The sequence below is a fragment of the Coloeus monedula genome (genome assembly GCF_965178545.1).
Source record: "Coloeus monedula genome assembly, chromosome: 3".
Taxonomy (NCBI): domain Eukaryota; kingdom Metazoa; phylum Chordata; class Aves; order Passeriformes; family Corvidae; genus Coloeus; species Coloeus monedula.
In genome coordinates, this window is record NC_138783.1 from 47,728,989 (window position 1) to 47,750,173 (window position 21,185).

Here is a 21,185-nt window from a genome sequence, read left to right on the forward strand (position 1 = left end):
TATATATATATATATAATATTTAAGTATGTAATTATGCTATTTAAAAGTGATAGCTCATCATACTTAATCAAGTTAATGGCATACTAAAATATTCTAAGAAACTGTTTCTCTACTCAGCACGTAATAAAACTAGTATGTTAAACCTGGACATAGGTATTTCCTTTTAAGAATGAGTTTATACTTGAAAGAAAAAATAAAACCTCTTATTTTGCTGGCTTCTATTTCTTCAAAGTGGAAGCCCCCTCTATATTCTAAGGCAAATCATTGCAGAATGCAGTCTTCAGCATGTGCAGTTAGTATTGGCTTGCTTTTTCCTACAGAAACCAGGAGTAGGCCCGTGGACATCGTGGTAGACCATATGGTTGGGATCAAATGGTTAGAGGAAAAAGAATACTACCAGCGTAAAAAAACCAGTAGCAGTACACTTGCTTTCCCTCCCCACAGGTGAATCAGATATTTCCTGTACAAGGCAAATGCTCACTTAAGTTGTTCAATGAAAAAGGACTGCTGATATATTTGAAAGGGTTATAACAAACTATTAAAAACTTTGTATATCAGCTTTTTCCTAGGAATGCACCACTGTGCACACTTATGAGGCTGGAAAAAACCTTTACGATCATTGAGTCTGCAAACCAATGCCTGCCTTGAAACAAAAAGGACTGCACCAGACATCTCACTGCTGGGGGCTGCAATGGTAGGGATGTGAAGGAGAAAAAAAAATAACCCAACCTCTAATCCTATGGCCACCAGTTAAAATAGTAATACTCCACACTTGTAATTCAAGGAAGCCCCCAAATGTGCAATGAATGTCTGTAAGTACTCCATGCTTTTTAGAAAGGTCTGGGCTACTTAGAGATATCAGATAACTAAATCAGTTCATCAGTTCTGGGACATAACACACTTTCCCCTACCTGGGAGGGGGAAACATGTAATACTATCTTGTCCAATTGAACATCTGGCATGTCAGCAAGTGTGTAAAAATTGCCTTGGCATATGTAAAGTGCAAAACAAAGGCTTGGGGAGGTGGGGACAATTTCTTTAAAAGCTAATTCAAGGAGTTTGTGACAGCAGCTGTAACTGACCATTGTTTTAAAATGAGTTTTACTCTCGCAACCTATTTACAAAGAATCTCCACTGGAAAAGTCTCCCCCCGTCCTTTCCATGGGGCACTGAATTAGTTGGCATCACAGCAGTGACACACTAATTAATTGCAATATGGTTTCATCTAACCTACATTCAGGTTTGTTTTTTTCCCTTCTCTTTTATAAGAAGTTAACAGTGAAATGTGCAACTCTTTCTTCTTGGGGGGCTTACAAGATCACAACAATTTTGTGAATAAACTGCAGCATGGACTTTTTTAGTGCAAAGGCATATTGTTTTCAAAGAAACATTTTCTACAAAGGTACAGGCTTAGCTGCTCCCCAAAAGAAACAGAAATACATAATGACTTACTGTAAAACAATCTTCTGGTGGTCCCACTTTGAATTTTCAGTATTTTTCCACAAAAACCCTCTTCTGATTTCAAGTGGAGCCATGCAAGACTGTGCTAACAAGAAAAGTAATAATCTGAATAAAATATGGAAAATATTTTCAAGGAAGGTGGGCCTCATTTCTGATCATATCTCCTCTCTGCTCTCTGAATATCCCTCAAGAGGGGCAGCCGTACTGCCAGCCTCAAGGACACAGGACTGCTGCACCACACCCCAGAACAGGCACAGCCCCAGGGCCCTCCCAGGTGCTCTGTGTACCTCGGGTAAGGTTCCAAATGGACAGTTCAAAATAACCTTCTCACAGGGGATGCATTTATTCAAGCATCCTTCCTGGATAAGCTCAAGCACCGAGTGACTGAATCTGGCTGCCATAAAGGCTTCCATCTCTCATCTTTCCTCATCCACTTAATATGAAAGCAGATATCCGTGCAGTTCATCCAGATTTCTGATCCATTAAAAGGAACTGCACATTCTTGATCTGAAGAAGAGAGAAGCACCCAGTTTTAAGGGGTAACTTCCTCTTGTACCAAAAAACTATTTCCAGAGAGGAGACTTTTCAAGTTTATTGGGAGTACCATCATTCTTTTACTGACAGATGAGGGAGATACACATGCCTAATTTATCTTTCCTGACCTATTGCTTATTCATGAGATATAAATTATACCACTCCCTTTTAGTTCCCTATAAGCAGTGATTGAGGGATCTTACTTTTTCTCCATTGAACATCTCTGGACAACCGCTAAGCCAATCTAGAACTGTTCAGTATCTCAGATAAAATTACAGGATAGCTGGTGGGTTTTTAAATAGCAACTACTCTGTCCAATTCTTATTTTTATTTATTTATTGTACATAGAAAAACCAGACCAAATATATAGTTTCTCTTCATAAAAGTCAGGGTCAACATTCTGAAAACATTGTTCTGAATGTTACAGAACCGCCTTTTTTTTTTAAGTAATGAGTGTGTAGTTATGCTTCAGGGGCTTGATTTGTAGCAATGCTATTTTATCCCAACTTCCAGTCACACAGCAGGTTGCTTATCACCTTGGGGAAATGAAGTCACATGTATTTTATTTTTAAAAGCTAAAAAATCCCTAAGAAAATGAGGCAAGAGAATAATAGCTCTTTGGGGACAGCATGAGCCCTGGTATAAGCCAAAGTTCACTGCTGTCCATGGAGGAGTTTTAGTGACTCCAAGATGCCTCAAGGCTGAACACTAAAGGATGGATGCAACTGCTGAGTGTCCATGGCAGGAAGATACAGCAGCAGTATCAGGCCTTTCAGCTTGCTTCCAAAGAGCTTGGGTATTGGTAGGGGTTTTCTCCACTGGTATCATAAACAAGCTGTCTTCAGAATGGGCTAGCACCATTTATCATAGCCATCTTGATGAGCACAACAAATTCAGGTATTCCTGGGATTAAGTTACAACTGGAAATCCTGAACACTATTAATTTATCCACAGAATGCTGTACAACTAAATGCCAAACAATGAAAAGAATAAAACTCCCCACTGCAGTATATAATTCTTTCAGCAAATAGCACAAATTCAGGATCCAAGAATTAAGGTAAAATGTTATTGCTGTGTAATTCTATTCAGGAATTCAATGATTACAAAACAAATCAACCAGAAATAATGTCCCACATCAGTCTGATAGCATCTGCTTAACAAAGGAAGACTTACGCTTACTGAAAGTTCTTATGCAAGTTACTTTTTTTTTGTCTAAAATATATATTGCTTCCTCTCTATTGCTCTGAGTTTATTCAGCAATTTATAGTATCCACATCATGGAGGATTTTATTGCTCTTGTGCTAAAAACATATTTCTCCTTATTGCTGAAATACTACTATTGGGGGAAACGGTTTAAAAAAAAAAAAGAAAAAAAAAGAAGACAATTTTAAAAAATCCTCTCCCAAGCTTTGAGGATAAATGTATACCTAAATAAATTTTTCCCATCAGGATACAACATGTTATTAACTTTGGGTCAAGTGTGTTAATAAATAAACACGAACTTCTATTCTTTAAACCAAATTACGTGTTAAAAAACCCCCAATCTTTTGTCATTACAAAGGAGATATGAAAGCGACTTCACTGTACACAGAATGGTGAATCTAATCCCCCTGGTCTTATGCACTGTTGTCCTTTGATGGGACAACAAAATATCAGAAACTGCAAATTGGCTGGATTTCTGCCAGTTTCAGGAGGGCCTTGGATGGATCTGGCATCTCACCATACAGAACGGGGGCCTCCCCTGTCATTCTGAGGGGACAGCAGAGAGTTGCTTAATTCTGCAGGGTCTGAAAGGTCGCTGGCTGTCAAGCACTTCTTCTGTGCAAGTGAGGTAGGCAGCTTTGTACCCACAGCTCTGCCCCTATTTCCCAGAGCTCAGTCAGAGGTGAGTTATGTAGCACCCATCCCAGCGCTGCAGACCATGGTAACGTTTGGCCAGACTGCAAAGTTTTGAGCTGCAGGCAAACCTATGTCATTGACTTTCAGTAGGATTTTCTGGCCTATACTGCACAGTCTCAATTTAAGAACATATTTCTGGAAGAGGCAAAATCCTCACTGGAGGTCACAGCAGTAGCTTGGGAGGCAGAATCATGTTTCTCATCTGTTTGTGGTGGAAGGTAACCATGCACAACTCCTCAAACAAGGGCAAATCACATCCCTATGAGCTAGCTTTGTGGGATTGCTATAATTAATCCTTCTTTCCTCCGTTTGACTTGCTCTGCTCCTCAGGAGAGAAGCTTCCAATTACAAATCTCTCTGCTCTGGCACAAGGAAGAGGTCGGCTCCCCCGGCACACTGGAGAGCCTCTGCGGAATTGAGCAGCCTGTAGAGTGAGGAAGATGACAAGGACACGAGGTGAAACAGCATGAGAAGAGGAGACAACATTATCTCCCTCTGTGCTGTTTTTCTCTGGCTTCCCTACCACACAGGTGTTGCCTAGAGAAAAACACTAATGCCTGTGAGGTTATCCAAGAGGATGAGAACAGGTCTGCATAAGGAAAACAACAGTTGCCCTCAGGACTGGATTTTCATCACAGTTGTAGCTGCTCATCTTCATCATACTTTTAGCAATTTGATACAGAAGAAAAAACAAGGGAAAAAGCAGGGGGAGCAAAGTTTGCATGACTTTAACTTATTTTTTCTTTTAAAAGTACCATCCTACATTACTTAGCCTCTCTACATTATTCATCTCATGACTTTTACTGCCATTATTTCCCAATAGTTTGCATACTTGCAAAACTGCACACATTTGTAGCATGGATATTTATGAAGTATTTCTTATACAAAAAATTGAAACAAAATTCAATGTCTAGAGTTTCAGTATCATTCATAAGTAGATAAAGAACACCAATACCCTACACTGAGCAGAGGTTATAGTCTAACTTTGCTGAGCATCTGTAAATCACAGGGAAGCCAGGGGAGCTTCAAATTCACAGCTCTACTGGGTCATGCCATGCAATTATTAAACTAATCAGATAACCAAGTAAGAACCAAGTATCATGAAGGTTGAACCAAATAAATAATGGAATTTAAACGCAGCATTGCAACTAAAATTAATTATTGCTCATAAAAATCTCTACAGAGCCTTGTTTACAGACAACTCACATTTGAGATTCAGCTTTGTGTATAGCATATGATTCTTAACGTCACAGAAACTTTGCCACAAAAAGCTACAGTCATCCAGATGTCCACATGAAAAGGACAGATTCCATTTGGAAAAATCCAGACCAGCAGCACAGTTGTCTCTACTATCTCTACTACACAGGTATATTTTTTCATTTAACCGTAAATATTGCTATTTTTACATTTGAGTTTTGGATTTTTTTTTTTTTTTTTAATGGAAGGTACTGAAGCAACAATACAATATGCAGACTTTGACATTCAAGGGAGTATAACCTCCTACTGATGCCAGGGCATGAACACACTGAGCTCCCATCAACACTAATGGAAGCGGTACTCTAAACTCCCATGCACTGACATGAGGGTACACCGTAAGTTTCACGAAGACAAGTGCCAGGAAGATTTTCTCTCTGACAATCAAGTCTTCAAATCAGAAAACAATGCTTTATTTCTAGTGCATTCTAATGTGGCTTCAGTGGAAGGTTAGAAGCAGTTTGAAATTTAACCATTCAGGAGAGGAAGCTCTGCTTTCTAGACCAGAACTATAATGAAGTCCTAAAATGAAGTGAACTGACGTGTGTACAGTGCAAAGAATGAAACTTCCAGAAAAGGAGAAAACACTGTTTTATCTTGCAGTTCTGGTTGCATATAATTTTGAACCAGATATGCTTTGAGAATTTATAAATGTTGGTATTTAAAATTACATAGGAGAACAGTGAAAACAAATGGTAATAGTTTTGACTTGATAACAAATGTAGGGGAACCATTTCATGTAGTGCTAAATACGTGCTGCACACAATTTGTAGGCTGTTTTATGAAACATTTCTTATACTCTTCTGAAAAGATAAACTTGTCTGAGAAACCTAGTTTTCAATCTATTACAAATGCATAGCCGAAAGAGGCCATATTATTTCATCAATTTCAAAGATACCCCCGTCAGTTTTAAAATCAACAGCATAGCTCCAATGTCCAACATGCAAGTGAAAACATACGTCTGACTTTTGAAAAGGAAAGCAACGCATATCTCTTGCTTTAACACCCAGCCACATGAGAGAACAGGTAACTCTTGAAAACAATTGTCAACCTAATTCATGCTGAGATGTAAAATAAAAAGCTGCACAAATACTTTCTCAGAGCAAATTTGTTGCACTGAGATTATTACAATAAATACCATATAAATCAGTACAATTGGCCATTATTTTGAAGAGTATTCTCATGATATACAGATGGGGTAACAGGACTTGGTTTGGTTTTTTTTTTTTCCATTTTAAAAAAAATTAAAGAGGAAAAAATATCCTAACAACAGATTGTAATGTGCAGTATGACTAAACTCAATCACCTAAATGATTTTAAAGAAGTATGCTATTTCAATCTAATTTTAATTAGAAAACTTAATGTAAAATCATGGCAAACATGGCAAAGTCTGGGTAATATGACAAAAAGGACCCTGAGCAACATCATAAGTAAGAACACTGATTATTTTGATTTTGGAAATCTTCCTTAAACCACTTGATTGATTTCGGTCGCTGGGGTTTTCTGTTTACAAAAAGGTCCGTCCATCCTGTGGTTTTTATGTGAACCCATCACACACCATTTAATGAATGCATCTAAACCAAAGACAGAATGTCTGGAAAGTAACATGTTAAGGAGCGTCCTCCTGGCTGCCAATCAGACATCACTGGGTGATCTTGCCCTCTGAGACAGGTTAGAAGGAATACAACCACAACAGACGAGCCAAAGTGCTTTCTGTATCTCCTGGTTTCTAAAAGCATATATTACAGGATTGATGATGGAATTGTAGGTAGCTGGCAGGAGGGTGGCATAGGTGTATATAGAAGGATAGGTGTAATCTGCTATTAAAGAATAGAGCGTAAAAGGCATCCAGCAAGCAGCAAAAGTCCCCAAAATAATGGCCAAAGTAGACACTCCTTTTCGGGTGGTCACATAGTGGGAAGTGGCCAGGAAATGGTGTTGCAAGGCAATCTGATGGGCATGGCGCATCACAATTTTACAGATCTGAATGTAGAGCTGCAGCATGAGGGCAAACATAAGCAAGAAAGAGACCGAAAGGACAGCTGCATTATTTTTAGTGAGTGGTCTGATAACACTGCAGGTGGATTCATCTCTGAGGCAGTTCCAGCCCATTACAGGCAGCAGTCCAATACAGATAGATGCTCCCCAGAGCAATATAAGCATGACATAGGTAAAAGTGACAGTCCTCTCTGAATTGTAAGTCAGAGCATAATACAGGGAGAGGTAACGATCAACAGTGATAGCCAGCAAGCTGCCAACAGATGCTGAGAAAGAGGCAACAATCAGTCCAATCGTAACCAGTTTCGTAGCTTCTGACTGCAGAAGGTAGGCAAAAACAAAATTGATGATCAATCCAATGCCTGCTAAGAGATCTGCCAGCGCCAGGCTGCCTATCAGGAGGAACATGGGGGCGCGAAGACTGGGATTATGGAAAATGATCAGAACCACAACGGCATTTTCGCAGGAGATAAGGGTCCCTGAAGTACACAAGACAATGTCCCAGGGGTTTACCAAAAGCTCTGGCTTAGGGTCTACGGCAGGAACCAGGGAGGAGCCTGCAGCTGAGGCATTCTCTGTAGAGCTGGCTTCTATATGATCCTGAGGCAGCCAGCTCAAATTAACCTTCAGATCTTCATTCATTTTAACCCCTGTCTTCTTCAACAGAAAGACATTATTTTTAATGTTCAGCCACAGCACTGGATACATCACCCCCCGGAGCATGCAACGCCCTAGACAGGAACACCAGCCTGATGTGCAGGCAGGCACTTGTTACATAAATGTGACAATAGAAAATAAAAACAAAAACGGGGGATGGGGGAGGATATTTTAAACTGCCCGAGATTATCCTCCAAGGGACCGATGCACGAAGGCTGAGTGATCCTTAGGGTAACCTGCATAGGGAAGGAGGCACGGGCACGGGAGGCAACCCATAAAGCAGCTAAAGCCCCCTTTAAGCGCCGCAATTTGGGGTGGGGGCCGGCTGCGGGGCGGCGTAAACCCCGCTCTCCTGCAGCCGCGATTTGAACGCGGGATTATTTTTGGTCACGGAGGGAGCGGACAGGATGAGGAAGGAGGAGGGGAAGGGGAATATCTTTCACCGACCCCCAGTGAGGAAACCCCGCCCGGGCTCTGGGGAGAGTGGGGCGATATCCTCTGAGAACTTACAAACTCGACGCGGACACCACACACCCCCCCCCCCCACCCCGACCCCACGCACCCCCAGCGGCGGTTCACCTGGGCTGTCCCCCGGCGGGTCGGAGGAAGGATGGATGAAGGAAGGAGGAGGAGGACGAGGCACGGAGGGGTCGCCGCGGTCCCTTCCAGGCGCCAGCGGGGCCGGCGCGGCGCGGGGGGGGCGGGGGGGGCCCGAAGGCGCAGCGCAGGTGCGCGCCCCCCGCGCGCGCGCGCGCAGGGCGTGTGCGTGTCCCTGAGTGCGAGGGAGGGAGTGCGAGGGAGGGGGCGGGGGCGCGCCTCGTGCGCGCGCGCCTGCGCAGGTGCGCGCGGGGGAGGCGGTGAGGGGGGAAAGGGGGGCGGACGCCCCCGGCCCGGTCCCCCGCCCCCGAGGGACCGCCGCGCCCAGCCCTGCGGCCGGGGCGTCCCGCCGGCCACCGGAGAGCTGCCCCTCGCTGCTCTGCAGGGACCGGCCGGCTTCTCCCTTGCAGCAAGAGCCTCCCGGAATTATTTAAATGGAAATTATACTGTGGGGGTAGCCAAGTGCTGGCGGCACGGGTTTGCCCAAAGAGGTTGTGGTGTCTCTGCCCCTGGAGGTAACTCAAAAGCTGATGACATCGCCGTCCCTGGCAGTGTTTGAGGCCAGGTTGAATCGGGTCCTGAGTGACCTGATCTAGTGGGTGGCATCCCTGCCCATGGCAGGGCATTTGAAACTAGATGGTCTTTAAAGTTCCTTCCAACCCAAACCATTCTACACTTCTATGATTCTGTGGTCCTGTTCTAATTGACCATGTTTTGGGAAGTGGGGCTGGACCAGATCATCACCAGAGGCACCCTGAGGCCTCAAACATTCTGTGATCCTGTGGTCTACAACCATATGAAAATGAATCACAGAATCATAGAATGCCAGAATCAATTAGGTTGGAAAAGACCTCTGAAATCATTGAGTCCAACCCATGACTGAACACCATCACATCAGCTAGGCCATGACACTGAGTACCACATCCAGTCTTTCCTTAAACACCTCCGAGGGATGGTGACTCCACCATCTCCCTGAGCAGCCCATTCCAATGTATAATCACCCCTTCTGTGAAGAAATTTCTCCTTATGTCCAACCTAAACCCCTCCTGGAGTAGCTTAAGACTATGTCCTCTCATCCTGTCATCTGTTACTTGGGGAAGAGACCATCCCCCACATGGCTACAAACTCCTTTCCCAATAGGTCCTGAATGACCTCTTCTAACTGACCCTACTTTGAGAAGTGGGGCTGGACCAGACCCCCACCAGAGGGACCCTGGTGCCTCAACCATTCTGTGATTCTGTGGTCTGCAACCACGTGAAAATGAAAATACAGTATAAAAAATTTAAAGGAGTGATGCCCAGTGTCAGGTCTAGAGCAGGTAGCTCCTGGCTGTGCAGGGAACTTGCTGGGGTAGCGTGGGCATGGGGATGCCTGCTGTCTTTGGATGGTGGCATTATGGACACATGGCCAAATTTACAAAGGTGTTACATATTGAGTAGTGTAGGCAGGCCAGTGGCACTTGGAGTGAGTTGGAACTAAACTTGGATATAGGCCACTTGGTCAGAGGAGCCACATAAAACATCTTTAGACACGAGATACAGATGGTTTTTGAAAAGAGGATAGTCTCTCAAGATCCTCTGTACAGTCAGTGGAGAGAAGTGTGTCCTCCAGAGCATGTCAAAACAGTGGGATGAGTTGGTCTATAGAGGAGCCCGGGAAACTTTGGGAAAGCATGCTTCATCCTCGTTTACACCCATACAGCTAAAACCCTCTGGAAAATCAGGCCCTGCGGGATGACTGGAATCTGGAGGGAAGATTTCCTTCTCCCTTGTTGAGCTATGGATGCCGCAAACATGCATGGTGCCATCCTTCATTCGGCTCAACCTCAGTCACTGTGCTAAGCCTTGTGAAACTTTGCTAGGTGATTCAAGATGATTAATTCATATTTCAGGTGCCCCTCCTGCTTTATAACAAGGATTAAAAATGGATATACCTTGCTGCTGATCATTGTCTTCCAGTTTTATCCAGTGATTTCTTATGTGACAGTGTGACAAATACTTCCCTGTGATCTGGACTGAATATGTTTGGTGTGTTTCATCATCTGTCACTCTTCCATTTAGAACAGTTGCAATTAAAATGCGAAAGCTTTTCTTCAAATGTTTTGCCGTTTTTTTCACAAATGGCGAAGACAGGCGTTTCAATTGAATATTTTAATTTAGGACTTTGGAGAGCTGTGTTTATTCACTTAGTTAATTTGTGAATGATTTCCATTCCAATTATAACACATTATAAACAAGCTAATGTTTGTATCCTATATTGCCAGCTTGTCACTTTTTACTGAGGTAGTGGACTATCGTCATTACTGCAAACAGCATTGGCATGGATTTCACCCAGTGAAACAGAACACTTGTAATTTAGAGGAAAATCTCGTTTTAGGCATTGTGAAGATTACCAGATGCAAAAATTAGTGATAGGTCATAGCTAAAGATCTTATGTACCACTGCCTTGCTATTTATTTCTGTTTCTCACAAACCTGCTGATAGAGATGTTTGCTGACCCTCAAGTGAGCACAGAACAGCCTAGTGCTGGAACAGGAAGCAGAGGTCAGGCTGTGCTGGCTTTGGACCCAGGATCTTAGGATCTCTGTCTGATGCTGTGACTGCCATGATGATGTACAAAGATATTCTGGCCCAGCTCAGGTAACACAACATGACTTTGCACAATAATGGCATATCCTGAGGAATAATATACTTGTGAAGTCTAGTGCTGTTATTTGTCTTGGTCATAGTCTGGAAGTTTCTCACTCTTCAGGCAGTCTGTAACCTGCTGTGTCCAGGAGGTTTGGGTGAATTCAGGGACGTCCACTTCTTTCCTTCAGGTATCTGCGACTGGAATACACAGCAATGTCCTCTCTGGGGTCATGTCCCAGCCGTGTCCTGAGGGCAAGTCTGCTTCCAAGACCCTGTGTGCCATGGATGGGGAGCCTCTTCATACAGATGAGGGATGAAAAACATCATCTGTTCCATTGCCTTCCTGGTCTGAACAGTAGGAGCATCAGGCTTTGGGATACATCCTGAGCTATGAGCCAGTAAATTATAGAGCTATCCACAGAAACTAAATGGTCCCATTTAAACAGAAAACCAAATTATCCTGAAATAACACATTGACATATTTTTCATCGGGGTCCCTACCATCTAGCAGGCCTCCCTCCAGGAAATCCAACAGGGTCCCATGCCTCTCTTATTCCTTCCTAAGAACCCTCTCTCTATTCTTAGTATCTTTGTTTTGACTCCTAGCCTTTAATCCATATAATCAAAACCACCCTGAAGAAGCACCTAATCAAGTGAGAGTCATCCTTACCTGAAGTAATTTTTCCTTTGGATTTTATTTTTCCCCATATGTAGTCTTTTAGTAACTTGAATCAAATTAAGGAAGTTCATATTCTGGTAACAACTCTTGCAGATAGTAATGGTTTGCTGTACAAAGAAAGTGTGAAAACCACAATTATATGACAGCATCTTGTGTGCATTTTAGAAATGGCTTTTGTTAGAATTTCCTTTCAGGAGATTTCATCTTCACATTGATTTAATCTTCAGTGTTACATGAATGTCATTTAGACACTCAGACCATGTAATGAACCAAATTCCTCCCATGCACAAAACTGCACAGTTATTACTGATCTTTCAGAATCTTTGAACCAGCATACCCTGGGCACTGCACAGCCCATTTAACCTTTGTTTTTTAATTTAACTTTCTCCTTTTTTCCTTCCCATTGGTGAATCAAGTATTGGAATCTTCACTTATTTTTTCTGAATTGCTAGGCAACCTGGAAACAATTAGGAGCATAACTAAAGTAGGGGTTATATAGAGAATATTTTGGGTTTATTCTAAATCAGTCTTTGTCCATTTCCAAAGGAAAGAAAGAGAATGGAGCATAAAAGAATACTTGCCAATTTATATCAATTTAATAGAAAATAAGTCTTGTCACACAGACATTATTACAATGGGAAGATATATTTTGTTCCTCCACAGATGCAACTGATTTTTGAAAGGCACTTGTCTTATCATATGCCATTATAACAGAAGTGCCAATTTTCATTAAAATACTTTTGAAGGGGATTAATACCTGTTTTCTTACAACCTCTTAAAACATTAGCTTCCTATAGAGCCTGTGGCAGACTTGCAGTTATTCCATAACCCACAGAACTGTTGGCAAAGAATGGATATGTTATAGAGACAGGTGGACGTAATGGTAAACAAAGAAGACAGCAGAGCATTTGGGGTGGGGGCTGGGCTTTTGTCACACAGCTTGTTCAGGCACTTTATTTTTTAATACATGCAGCTATAAACATAACTGTATTTCTAAGCAAAGGTGATTTAGTCATACCTGCTTTATAGGGGACCAAGTATGGGACAGCACTGACTGTGCACGGGAAGTAGCTGGTTGTATACGAGTTCCTTGTGCAGAGCTGTGACAGAGGGCTGCTGTGTTAAAAGGAGAATCATGAACAGAAGCAGGGAAGGAATTATTACTTCTGGACAGGGAACTGATGAGATCAACATTTGAAAGCTTTATACAGTTTGGGCCAGTGTGTTTTCAAAAGTGCTGAGAAATGAGACAGAATGCAGGAAGGAATCACAAAAAATATTCTGAAGAACAGAGAAAATTTCTCCTGGTGAAGGATTTATAGAAGTCATTCTGTTCAGTTAGGCTAAAAGAAGATCAAGAAATGCATGGATTAAATCATACTTTCACCACTAGTTTGGAATGGCTCTTGAATTTAACAGAAAATGGTGTAATGTCTAGAAGCTGGAGAAGTTCAGATTCAAAATTAAGCTCAAAAATTTAATAACAAGATAATTATGCTCTGGATCAGCACACCCAGGGCAAGCAATGGTTCAATTTCCTCTTGATACTTTTTTTGGAAGACACCCTTATGAAAAAGAAGTTCTATACAGGCACATGCCACAATAAAAACCTTACCCAAAATGAGTAGTAATTTCATTTTTTCCTTTTTGTAGGCCATTAGAGCAAGGACTCACTGTTTGTCCTTTTCAGGTGAAAGAACATGATACTCTGATGGTCTGAGATGTTGGAAAACAAACCCTTTTCCCTTGCATTCTCAGTAGTCTGGGCTTCTCTGAGGAGTTGTCCTGTCCTGATGGGCTCCTTGCCCGTGTCTGACAAATGGCTGAGTATTCACAGTCTTCAAAGTTGTCTGTCTTGGGGGCATGTTTCCCTACAAATAAATCTCATGTTTTTCTTGGTAGCTGCTGTGTCTCTTTCCTGCTCCCTTTAAGACAACATACTGTTTTACTTCTTCTCATAGGTCCTTTAAATAACATTATTTTCTTCCTTTTTTTTCTTGGAGGGTGATTTGTCATGGGTGGATTATTCTGAAACTGAAGACAGCGTACTTTGCTTTGACTTTCATAAGCAACTTTTGGCTAGTTTTTTATTACATCGACTACAAGTGTTTTCATTACAGTCTTCATTTACTAATTGGGAATGAAGCATGAGGTGAATGAGTGAGAAGCACTTAGCTTCTTTATGGCCCCACAAAGTACTTGAAGTTCTTCAACAGACCACAGAGGACATCAGTGGTCTGCTCACCTCTCAAGGACCAGAAAACAAGGCAAGCGTATTAAAGATATTAAAAGGTGTATGTTGTCCTGGGAAAAGTTTGTGCTATAAACCCCTATATTGACTACACTTAAGTAGAAAGGCTGGCTTGCAGCTATATTTGAATGCTCTGCTGGCCAGCAAAGTAGTATCTCAAAGTGGAAAATGATTTGAAGCATGTTGACTATTCTGCTTCTTTTATAAGGAGATAATGGGCATCATGGCTCCTAAAAGCATGGGGAATATTTCTCAGAGTATTCTGAAAAGCATGTTCAGTTGTAATAGATAGTTCTCTGAAGGGTAGGTGACCGTATTGTTGAGACATATAAATGTTGCTTTAAATGTTCATGCTTGCACCTTGGTGGAAATTGTGGTAATAATGCTTAAAGATATGTTATCAAGCTCATCATAAAGATATGCTATCAAGCATTTAATGTCATTTAATTTTAATGTCATTAAAAAAATATTGAAGTCAGGTGTGTCACAGTGCATGACATGGGAAATGCTAGCTGTGTGAGGAGGCTGGATGGAGGGGTTGTCCAGCAACATGCATTCCTCCTGCAGAAACCTTAGCTTTGTTGTCTCATGACTGCTTTGTATTACATGGGATGTTTAGTGAGAGGGGTTTAGCTGTGAGCTTGGTTGGTGGCAAAATCCACTGAATGGAAGAGTTTGACTTCCTCTTTTGTGTCAAAGAGGAAAATGTCAGAAATTCTTTGTGGGTCCAACATGTCTTTCACAGAATTATCACCTGCATAGAAGTGATGCTCCACTTCAATCCATGTAATTAAATGAAAGTTAGGGTTCTTTTTCCCAGAACAAGTCCACTGAAGGAAAAAAACTTGCAATTCCACTCTGAAAGACAGCACCTTTCTGAATTGCTTATTTGTAAGCACCAGAGATCTGTGGAATCCAAGTGTGTAATAACACAAGTGCAATTTAGGACAGGTCAGACGGAAGCTTAATTATCTATGATCGTAGTTAATGATGTGGAAATGTGGGGAGCTGGAAACCATTGTTAGTTTTTACTTAAAAGGAATATTCTTTTAGTTACTATGAACTTCTTACCCAGACCTTTCAAATCTTGAATATTAACAATGGATACCATATATGACCATGTTTATAGAGCAGCAGTAGCAGAACTGCTTTTAAGTTCTCTGTCAAGACATCACAACAAAGACAAGTTAAAAATTGCTTTTTTGCATCCAGTCATCTTCAAAAGAAGGAAATACATGTGTGTGTGTGTATGTATTCCTTAGGGAATGCATGAGTGAAAGGAAGAATTCTGGACAGGAGCAGGAGCTATCCACCCCACTTTATTAAAAGGGAACATTTAGAAATATTATAAAACTTCCCTAGACTGGCATGGCTAGTCTCACCTCTTTACCTGACTTTCCCAGTTATTTCCTGCCTTGGTCAGTGGTCACCACCCTACTTATTTTTCAGAGATTTTTTCCAACTCAGCCCTGTCTCTTTGCATTCAGACTCTACCTGTGTCCTTTAGATTATGATACTGCCTTTCTTGACCCCCTGCACAGTGATAGGTCTTGCCCAGTTCCGCATCACTGAAGCACAATTCTATCCAAGCTCAACAAATGGAGCCTTCTCCAGCTGATACCCATCCAAAATGCTGCTTGAAGAGGTCACTTACCTAGAGCAGTGCTTTGAAAGATTTAATCCTCTCTTAACAACCTTCCATTGACCCTTGCCTCTCAAACTTCAGAAATGAGAGGCTCATTTTCTCTTCCAATACCCTTCAGGAAACATTACATTTAGTACTGAGATGTCTTCACCACCTGTAAAAGCTTCTGGAGCCATCCTCTGCTACCTGTTGATCACTTCCTTTGACACTTGGCATGTGTGTCCTGTAAAACATCTTTGCCACCACCTCATTATCCCCTTTTAAATGACTGTTCAAGCTGTTGACTGATTAATTCAAATGTAAGGATTAGTAGATGAAGTTTAACAGAGGTCAGACTTGTTGATCCAAAGATACACTTCTGTTCTAAATGTTAGTAATCTCAATGATTTCTGAGTTTTGTTTGATCTTTGTGCATGTGATCACATGCTCTGTGCCATGTATGTAGCTGGGTATACTTGTTAGGTTTTACTGCTGTGTATCATGTTTCTAAAAGTGTTCTTATTTTCTGTAAAACAGAGGTATTTACTGAGCCTTTTCTGTATTTTTCTCAATAATTTATGTGGTATCTAATGAAAAAGCCCCTTCAGAATCCTTCTGCTCCTCATCACATCATCACATGAGCTTCTAACTTTTTGTTTGCTTCCAGAATTCGCTTTCAAAGGCAAAGGTGTGGTAACAATTAGAACCTGTGTTTCCTGTTGCCTCATCTTACAATCACTCCCACTCTTCTGTTAAACAAATAGTGATAGAATAAAGTTACTATTGTACTTTTTGGACAATACAACAATACTGAAATTTTAAGACATAGGTTTGTTTTCTTTTAGGATGCCCATCACAAGTACTACTAAAAATTTCTTTAAAAGTTTTGTAATTTATAGACATATATTAACAAAATCTTTTGACTTGGTGTTTAAGCTCTATGAGCTGCAGAGGTCTCTAGAGCAATTTCTGTTTCAGGAGAAGAAAGGGTTTTTTATATCTGTAGGGCTAACTATAGCCTATCATGAATTATAAACTGGATCACAGGCTTCTAATATTTTACTATCTGGATAGTGACCCAGAACAACCTCTTTCTGTGGCCATAAAAGTGATTGATTTTCATGGCTCATTCATCTGTAGAAGTATTTTCATCTAAGATGACCAGTTTCTGTAATGAGAATGATTTTGAGTTACAGATTTCTGAAGTTCACAGAGAACATATCTATTCACAAATCAATTATTTGAAACCAGCATCAGTTCTTACTATGGCATTTATATGATGGCATGCTAATTACAACTCACTCGTATTTTTGGTTCAGTGATCATGCTTATAATTAAATTTTTTTTATACTAGCAATTGTTCTCACTTAAATTTTAAAATTGGACACTTAAAAATATGTATACTAGGGCTGAAATTAAATATTGAAAATTACATGTATTGTCTGAAAATTAGTGTATTGTCATATTTGTTATAATGCTGGTATTTCCCTAAATGTCAGATACTTCATATCTGACATTTAGAAACTGTAAAGGAAACAAGAATGGCAAAATACATGACCATAGAGCTGATAATTGAAATGTGGCCTTATAAATCCAGGTCTATAGGGCTGCTACCCTGGTCAGAGATGCAGGAGGTGTGTGATTAAGTATCTGAATCTGTGAAGATTTATAAGAGTCATAATTATTCACAGCAGCCATATGAAATAAAAAATGGTACTTGAAAGACAGATTGAGGATGAGGAGGAAAAGTGTGATGAGCAGAGCTGGTGGTTCATCATGATTTCATTTACGTGACTGTAAATCTGTAACTGCTTGACATCACCTGTACACATTCGGGTTCAGTGCCTGACTGGTATTTAATGATCCCACAGTCCTGGTAGAGAACCCAGGGCTGGTACAGCGATGGTATAAGCAGTGCAACTATACAGCTGCTGTACACATGTAACTGGGAACACTGGGCTGCCTTGGCTTACCCTACTGGAACAGCAAATACAGGCCCAGTAACTATAGCTGTATTTCTATTGCAATAAAGTGTAGAAGGAACTCCTGAGTACGGCATCTATTCAGAGACCTCTGTCCCCTTGCCTTTAAGAGGGATGAATATGCAAGGAATTCCTGAGATGAAACAGTTGCAAGAATGATGCCTGATTATTATGAAGATTCTATCCTCCAGTCTGATGCTTTGCAGTGTAATTTTATCTGCTCATTCTGCTAAAAATTGCTCACTGGGGAAATTACAACCACTAAAACCATTTGGGGATTTCAAGCCTGGTAGAATGATTTTTCTCTCGTTTTTCTCTCTCTGGCAGGGGTGGAAATACAGCACCTCTTCACAGGGTTGAGAGGAAAGGGGGGTGGGACAAAAACCATTGGAAGTGGTTCTCCTGGGAGCCTTCCCTGGGGAAAGCACCACTTCTGAATCTCAAGTAAAGCTGTTCCAGTGCCTTCATGTAAAATTAGTCCATACTCATAGCTTAACAGTGTAGCAAGCTCTTTCACAGAACTGAAGAATCTAGCCTTGCTTTTTGTATCTTTATCGTGTTGTTTAGGTCTGTTTTTAACCTTCGTGCCACAAAGGCTGCTATAATCCTCCAGGTTTCAGCTGTTTCTGGGAAAATTGTTTTCCAGGAAAATTGCCAATAACTACTGCAGAAATAGCCTGCCAGAAGCTATAACAATACTCTGTCCTCATTTGTGGGTGCAGTGAGTGGTACATTTCTTCTTTCCGTCTTTCTTCCTGAAGCCCTGTGGCACAGGGATGGTTTATAGCACACGTAACAGGACAGCAGGTAGCTAAGTGGCAACATGAAGGAGTACAATGCTGACCAACTGTAACATGAGAAGTTTCTGAATTCCTGTGTGGTGGCTATTGTATGGAAAAGGTAAATATACCTGTGCTTGCATCCTTGCAACTGTAAAGTTCCTGTAGCAGAAACGCTCCAAGCCATGCACTGTAAGCATTCTAGCTTAAATATTTCTTCTTCTTAGATGCTTTTGGTTAATTCTATGGCTGTCCATTGTCAGCTTGAGATTAGCCTGTTTTTACATTATTATCTTGTGTGCTGAGCAGGACAAGCTGTGGGTACAAAAGCTGTGAAACTCTGAGCTGCAAATGTGTTAGATCGTGAGTGGTGAAGCCAGTGCAGAACCTTGAAGTTGTTACTGCCCTTCATTGTCACAGCACTCTTAGAATTCAGATAGGCAAATTACAGGAGATTACACCTTTTGGGGATTAGAATCTTTGTAATATTTTGTCTGAAGTCTTTTAATATCAGAGCAGCTCTCGGGGAAATTCAGTATGAAACATGCTGAGCAGAACTAACTTCTATTGATGTAGGTAGGCCAAGTCAGTTCTCAGTGACATACTGATGCAACATTGATTTACAACAGGTTTCAAAAATGTTGGGCTGTGGTTTTATCTGTTTGCTGAGTACACACAAGACAGGAAGATCTGGATCCACCATCTGGCAAACATGAGGGATGCATGCTGGTCTGAAAGTGCCCCAAATATGACTGTAATTAGCTGCTTGAAATGGGTGCTTGGAAATGTGACAAGTGTAGTAAGTGAGACAAGAAGATATAGCAAGTGCATTATTAAGCAAAGCAGTGAGTTAAAGAGCACATAGTCACCCCTGATAGTAGGTGGCTGATAATGAATAGGAAAATCTGTAGTATGGTATAAAGAAAAAAGAAATACATATACAATGGAAGCTGGAATACACAGTTCTTGGTCTCAGACTGCTGGAGGGTTTCACCTCTCTGTCTGCATTTTGATTCCTAATTTGCCATGCTTTTGTGTACCCTTCTATAAATGATTAATCTTATGGTCTTAGTTTTAGTCTTTATTTCAGAATTCAGATCTGTGGGGAATGAAAGAGGAAAATTCTGGACTACTCAATAGCTAGACAAGAGTAGGAAGGAGCCCTATTTGTGAGAGAAAGAGATCTAGCAACAGTAACTGACCCAGTATATTTTCATTTATGCCTGGAATGTGTTTCCTTGACTTCTACTTTCCTGTTTGGGTTTTTTGTTGTTGTTGTTTTTGGTTGGTTTTGGGGGTTTTGTTTGTTTGTTTTTGTTTTGTTTTCTGGTTTTGTTTTTTTTTTTTTGTTTTGCTTTGCTAAGTGCTCCCTTCTGGATATGGATATGAAAAAAAAAAAGGAGGATTATATAAATCATCAGTACTCTTGTGTTGTTGTTTAACCCCAGCTGGCAACTAAGCACCACACAGCTAGTCCCTCACTCCCCACCCTTGCCAGCAGGATGGTGGGGAAGAGAATTGGAAGGGTGAAAATGATAAAACTTGTGGACTGAGATAAGAATGATTTAATAATTGAAATAAAATAAAATAATAATATTAATATTGGAAACTTATTGGAAAAAAAGAGATGAATAAAACCCTGGAAAGACAAGTGATGCACATAAAAAACAAGGACCAGTGCCCAGCCAGCCCCTGAGCAGCGGCCTGCAGCCAACTTTCCCCCTTGTTTGTATGCTGAGCATGACACCACATGGTTTGGGATATCCCTTTGGTCAGCTGGGGTCAGCTGTCCCAGCTCTGTCCCCTCCCAACTCCATGTGCACCCCCAGTCCATCACTGGCAGGGTGGGGTGAGAGGTGGAAAAGGCCTTGACCCTGTGTAAGCCCTGCTCAGCAGTAACCAAAACATCCCCATGTTGTTACTGTCTCCAGCACAAATCCAAAACACAGCCCCGCACCAGCTACTGTGAAGAAAATTAACTCTACCCCAGCCCAAACCAGCACATTTTGATACAAATGGTTAAAACACACTTGTCTCTAAGACACAAATGTTTGTCCACTAAAGTGAAACCTCCAAGGTCATGCCCGCTGGTTTGTGCTATTTATGAGATATATATTATTTATTTGACCTAAATATTCATGTATGCCTTTCCATCACGTAAAAAAAGCACAAGAGATTGTACAGCCAGTGTATTGACAAGCTGCCTGGAACTACTCATCTAAACCATAGGAACACTCTGCTGTGCTCTTTATTTTGGTTCTGTAGCTGCTGTGGTGTAGTTGTGTACTGATTCTACAGACTGACTTCTTTGGTCTTTTATTTCAGTGCTTTGACATTTCCTTGCCTGTGCAGTAGGTAAACTCTGGTTAGCAGAGTAACCAAAGTTTGGAATACATTTATTTTAAAGCATTTTGGTTCCTCTTTAAAATAGTAGACTTAGGAGTGGGCTCATTAGAAGTGAGTCAATCTGAATTTATTTCAGAGTAAATACAAATGTTGAAAACCAGCCAGGTTTGGTAAAGAAAAAGAAGGAATACTCCTCATACGTTTCTCAGCTGTACCACAGCATGCAAAATCAAGCCCAGCAGAAATCAGAACTTTGCCTGAAATTCATAACTGATTACCTTGGTTATTGTCAAATCATTGTAAAAGTGAAATAAATAAAATCACTCACTACGTAAAACCCAAAACACTTTGGCTGTGACTCAGCTTCCAAAATGTGAAATGCATTTAATACTAGTTTGAATAGACCTATGGTTTGGCCACGCTTTTTCTGTCTGTTCTAAACACCTGTTTTCATTTAGCTGTACAAGATGGACCACAGGTCTGCACTTAGCTT

At 41.1% G+C, this 21,185-nt stretch overlaps 1 protein-coding gene across 1 annotated transcript; it reads right to left on the bottom strand.

The window, feature by feature from the left end:
* Positions 1–6,784: 6,784 nt before the first annotated feature.
* Positions 6,785–7,804, bottom strand: GPR12 (G protein-coupled receptor 12; the record flags this gene model as incomplete). The annotated part of the gene is made up of 1 exon (XM_082278453.1): positions 6,785–7,804. The coding sequence occupies exon 1, from the start codon at positions 7,787–7,789 to the stop codon at positions 6,785–6,787; it is 1,005 nt and encodes a 334-aa protein (XP_082134579.1). The 5' UTR covers positions 7,790–7,804.
* Between the last annotated feature and the right edge of the window lie 13,381 nt (positions 7,805–21,185).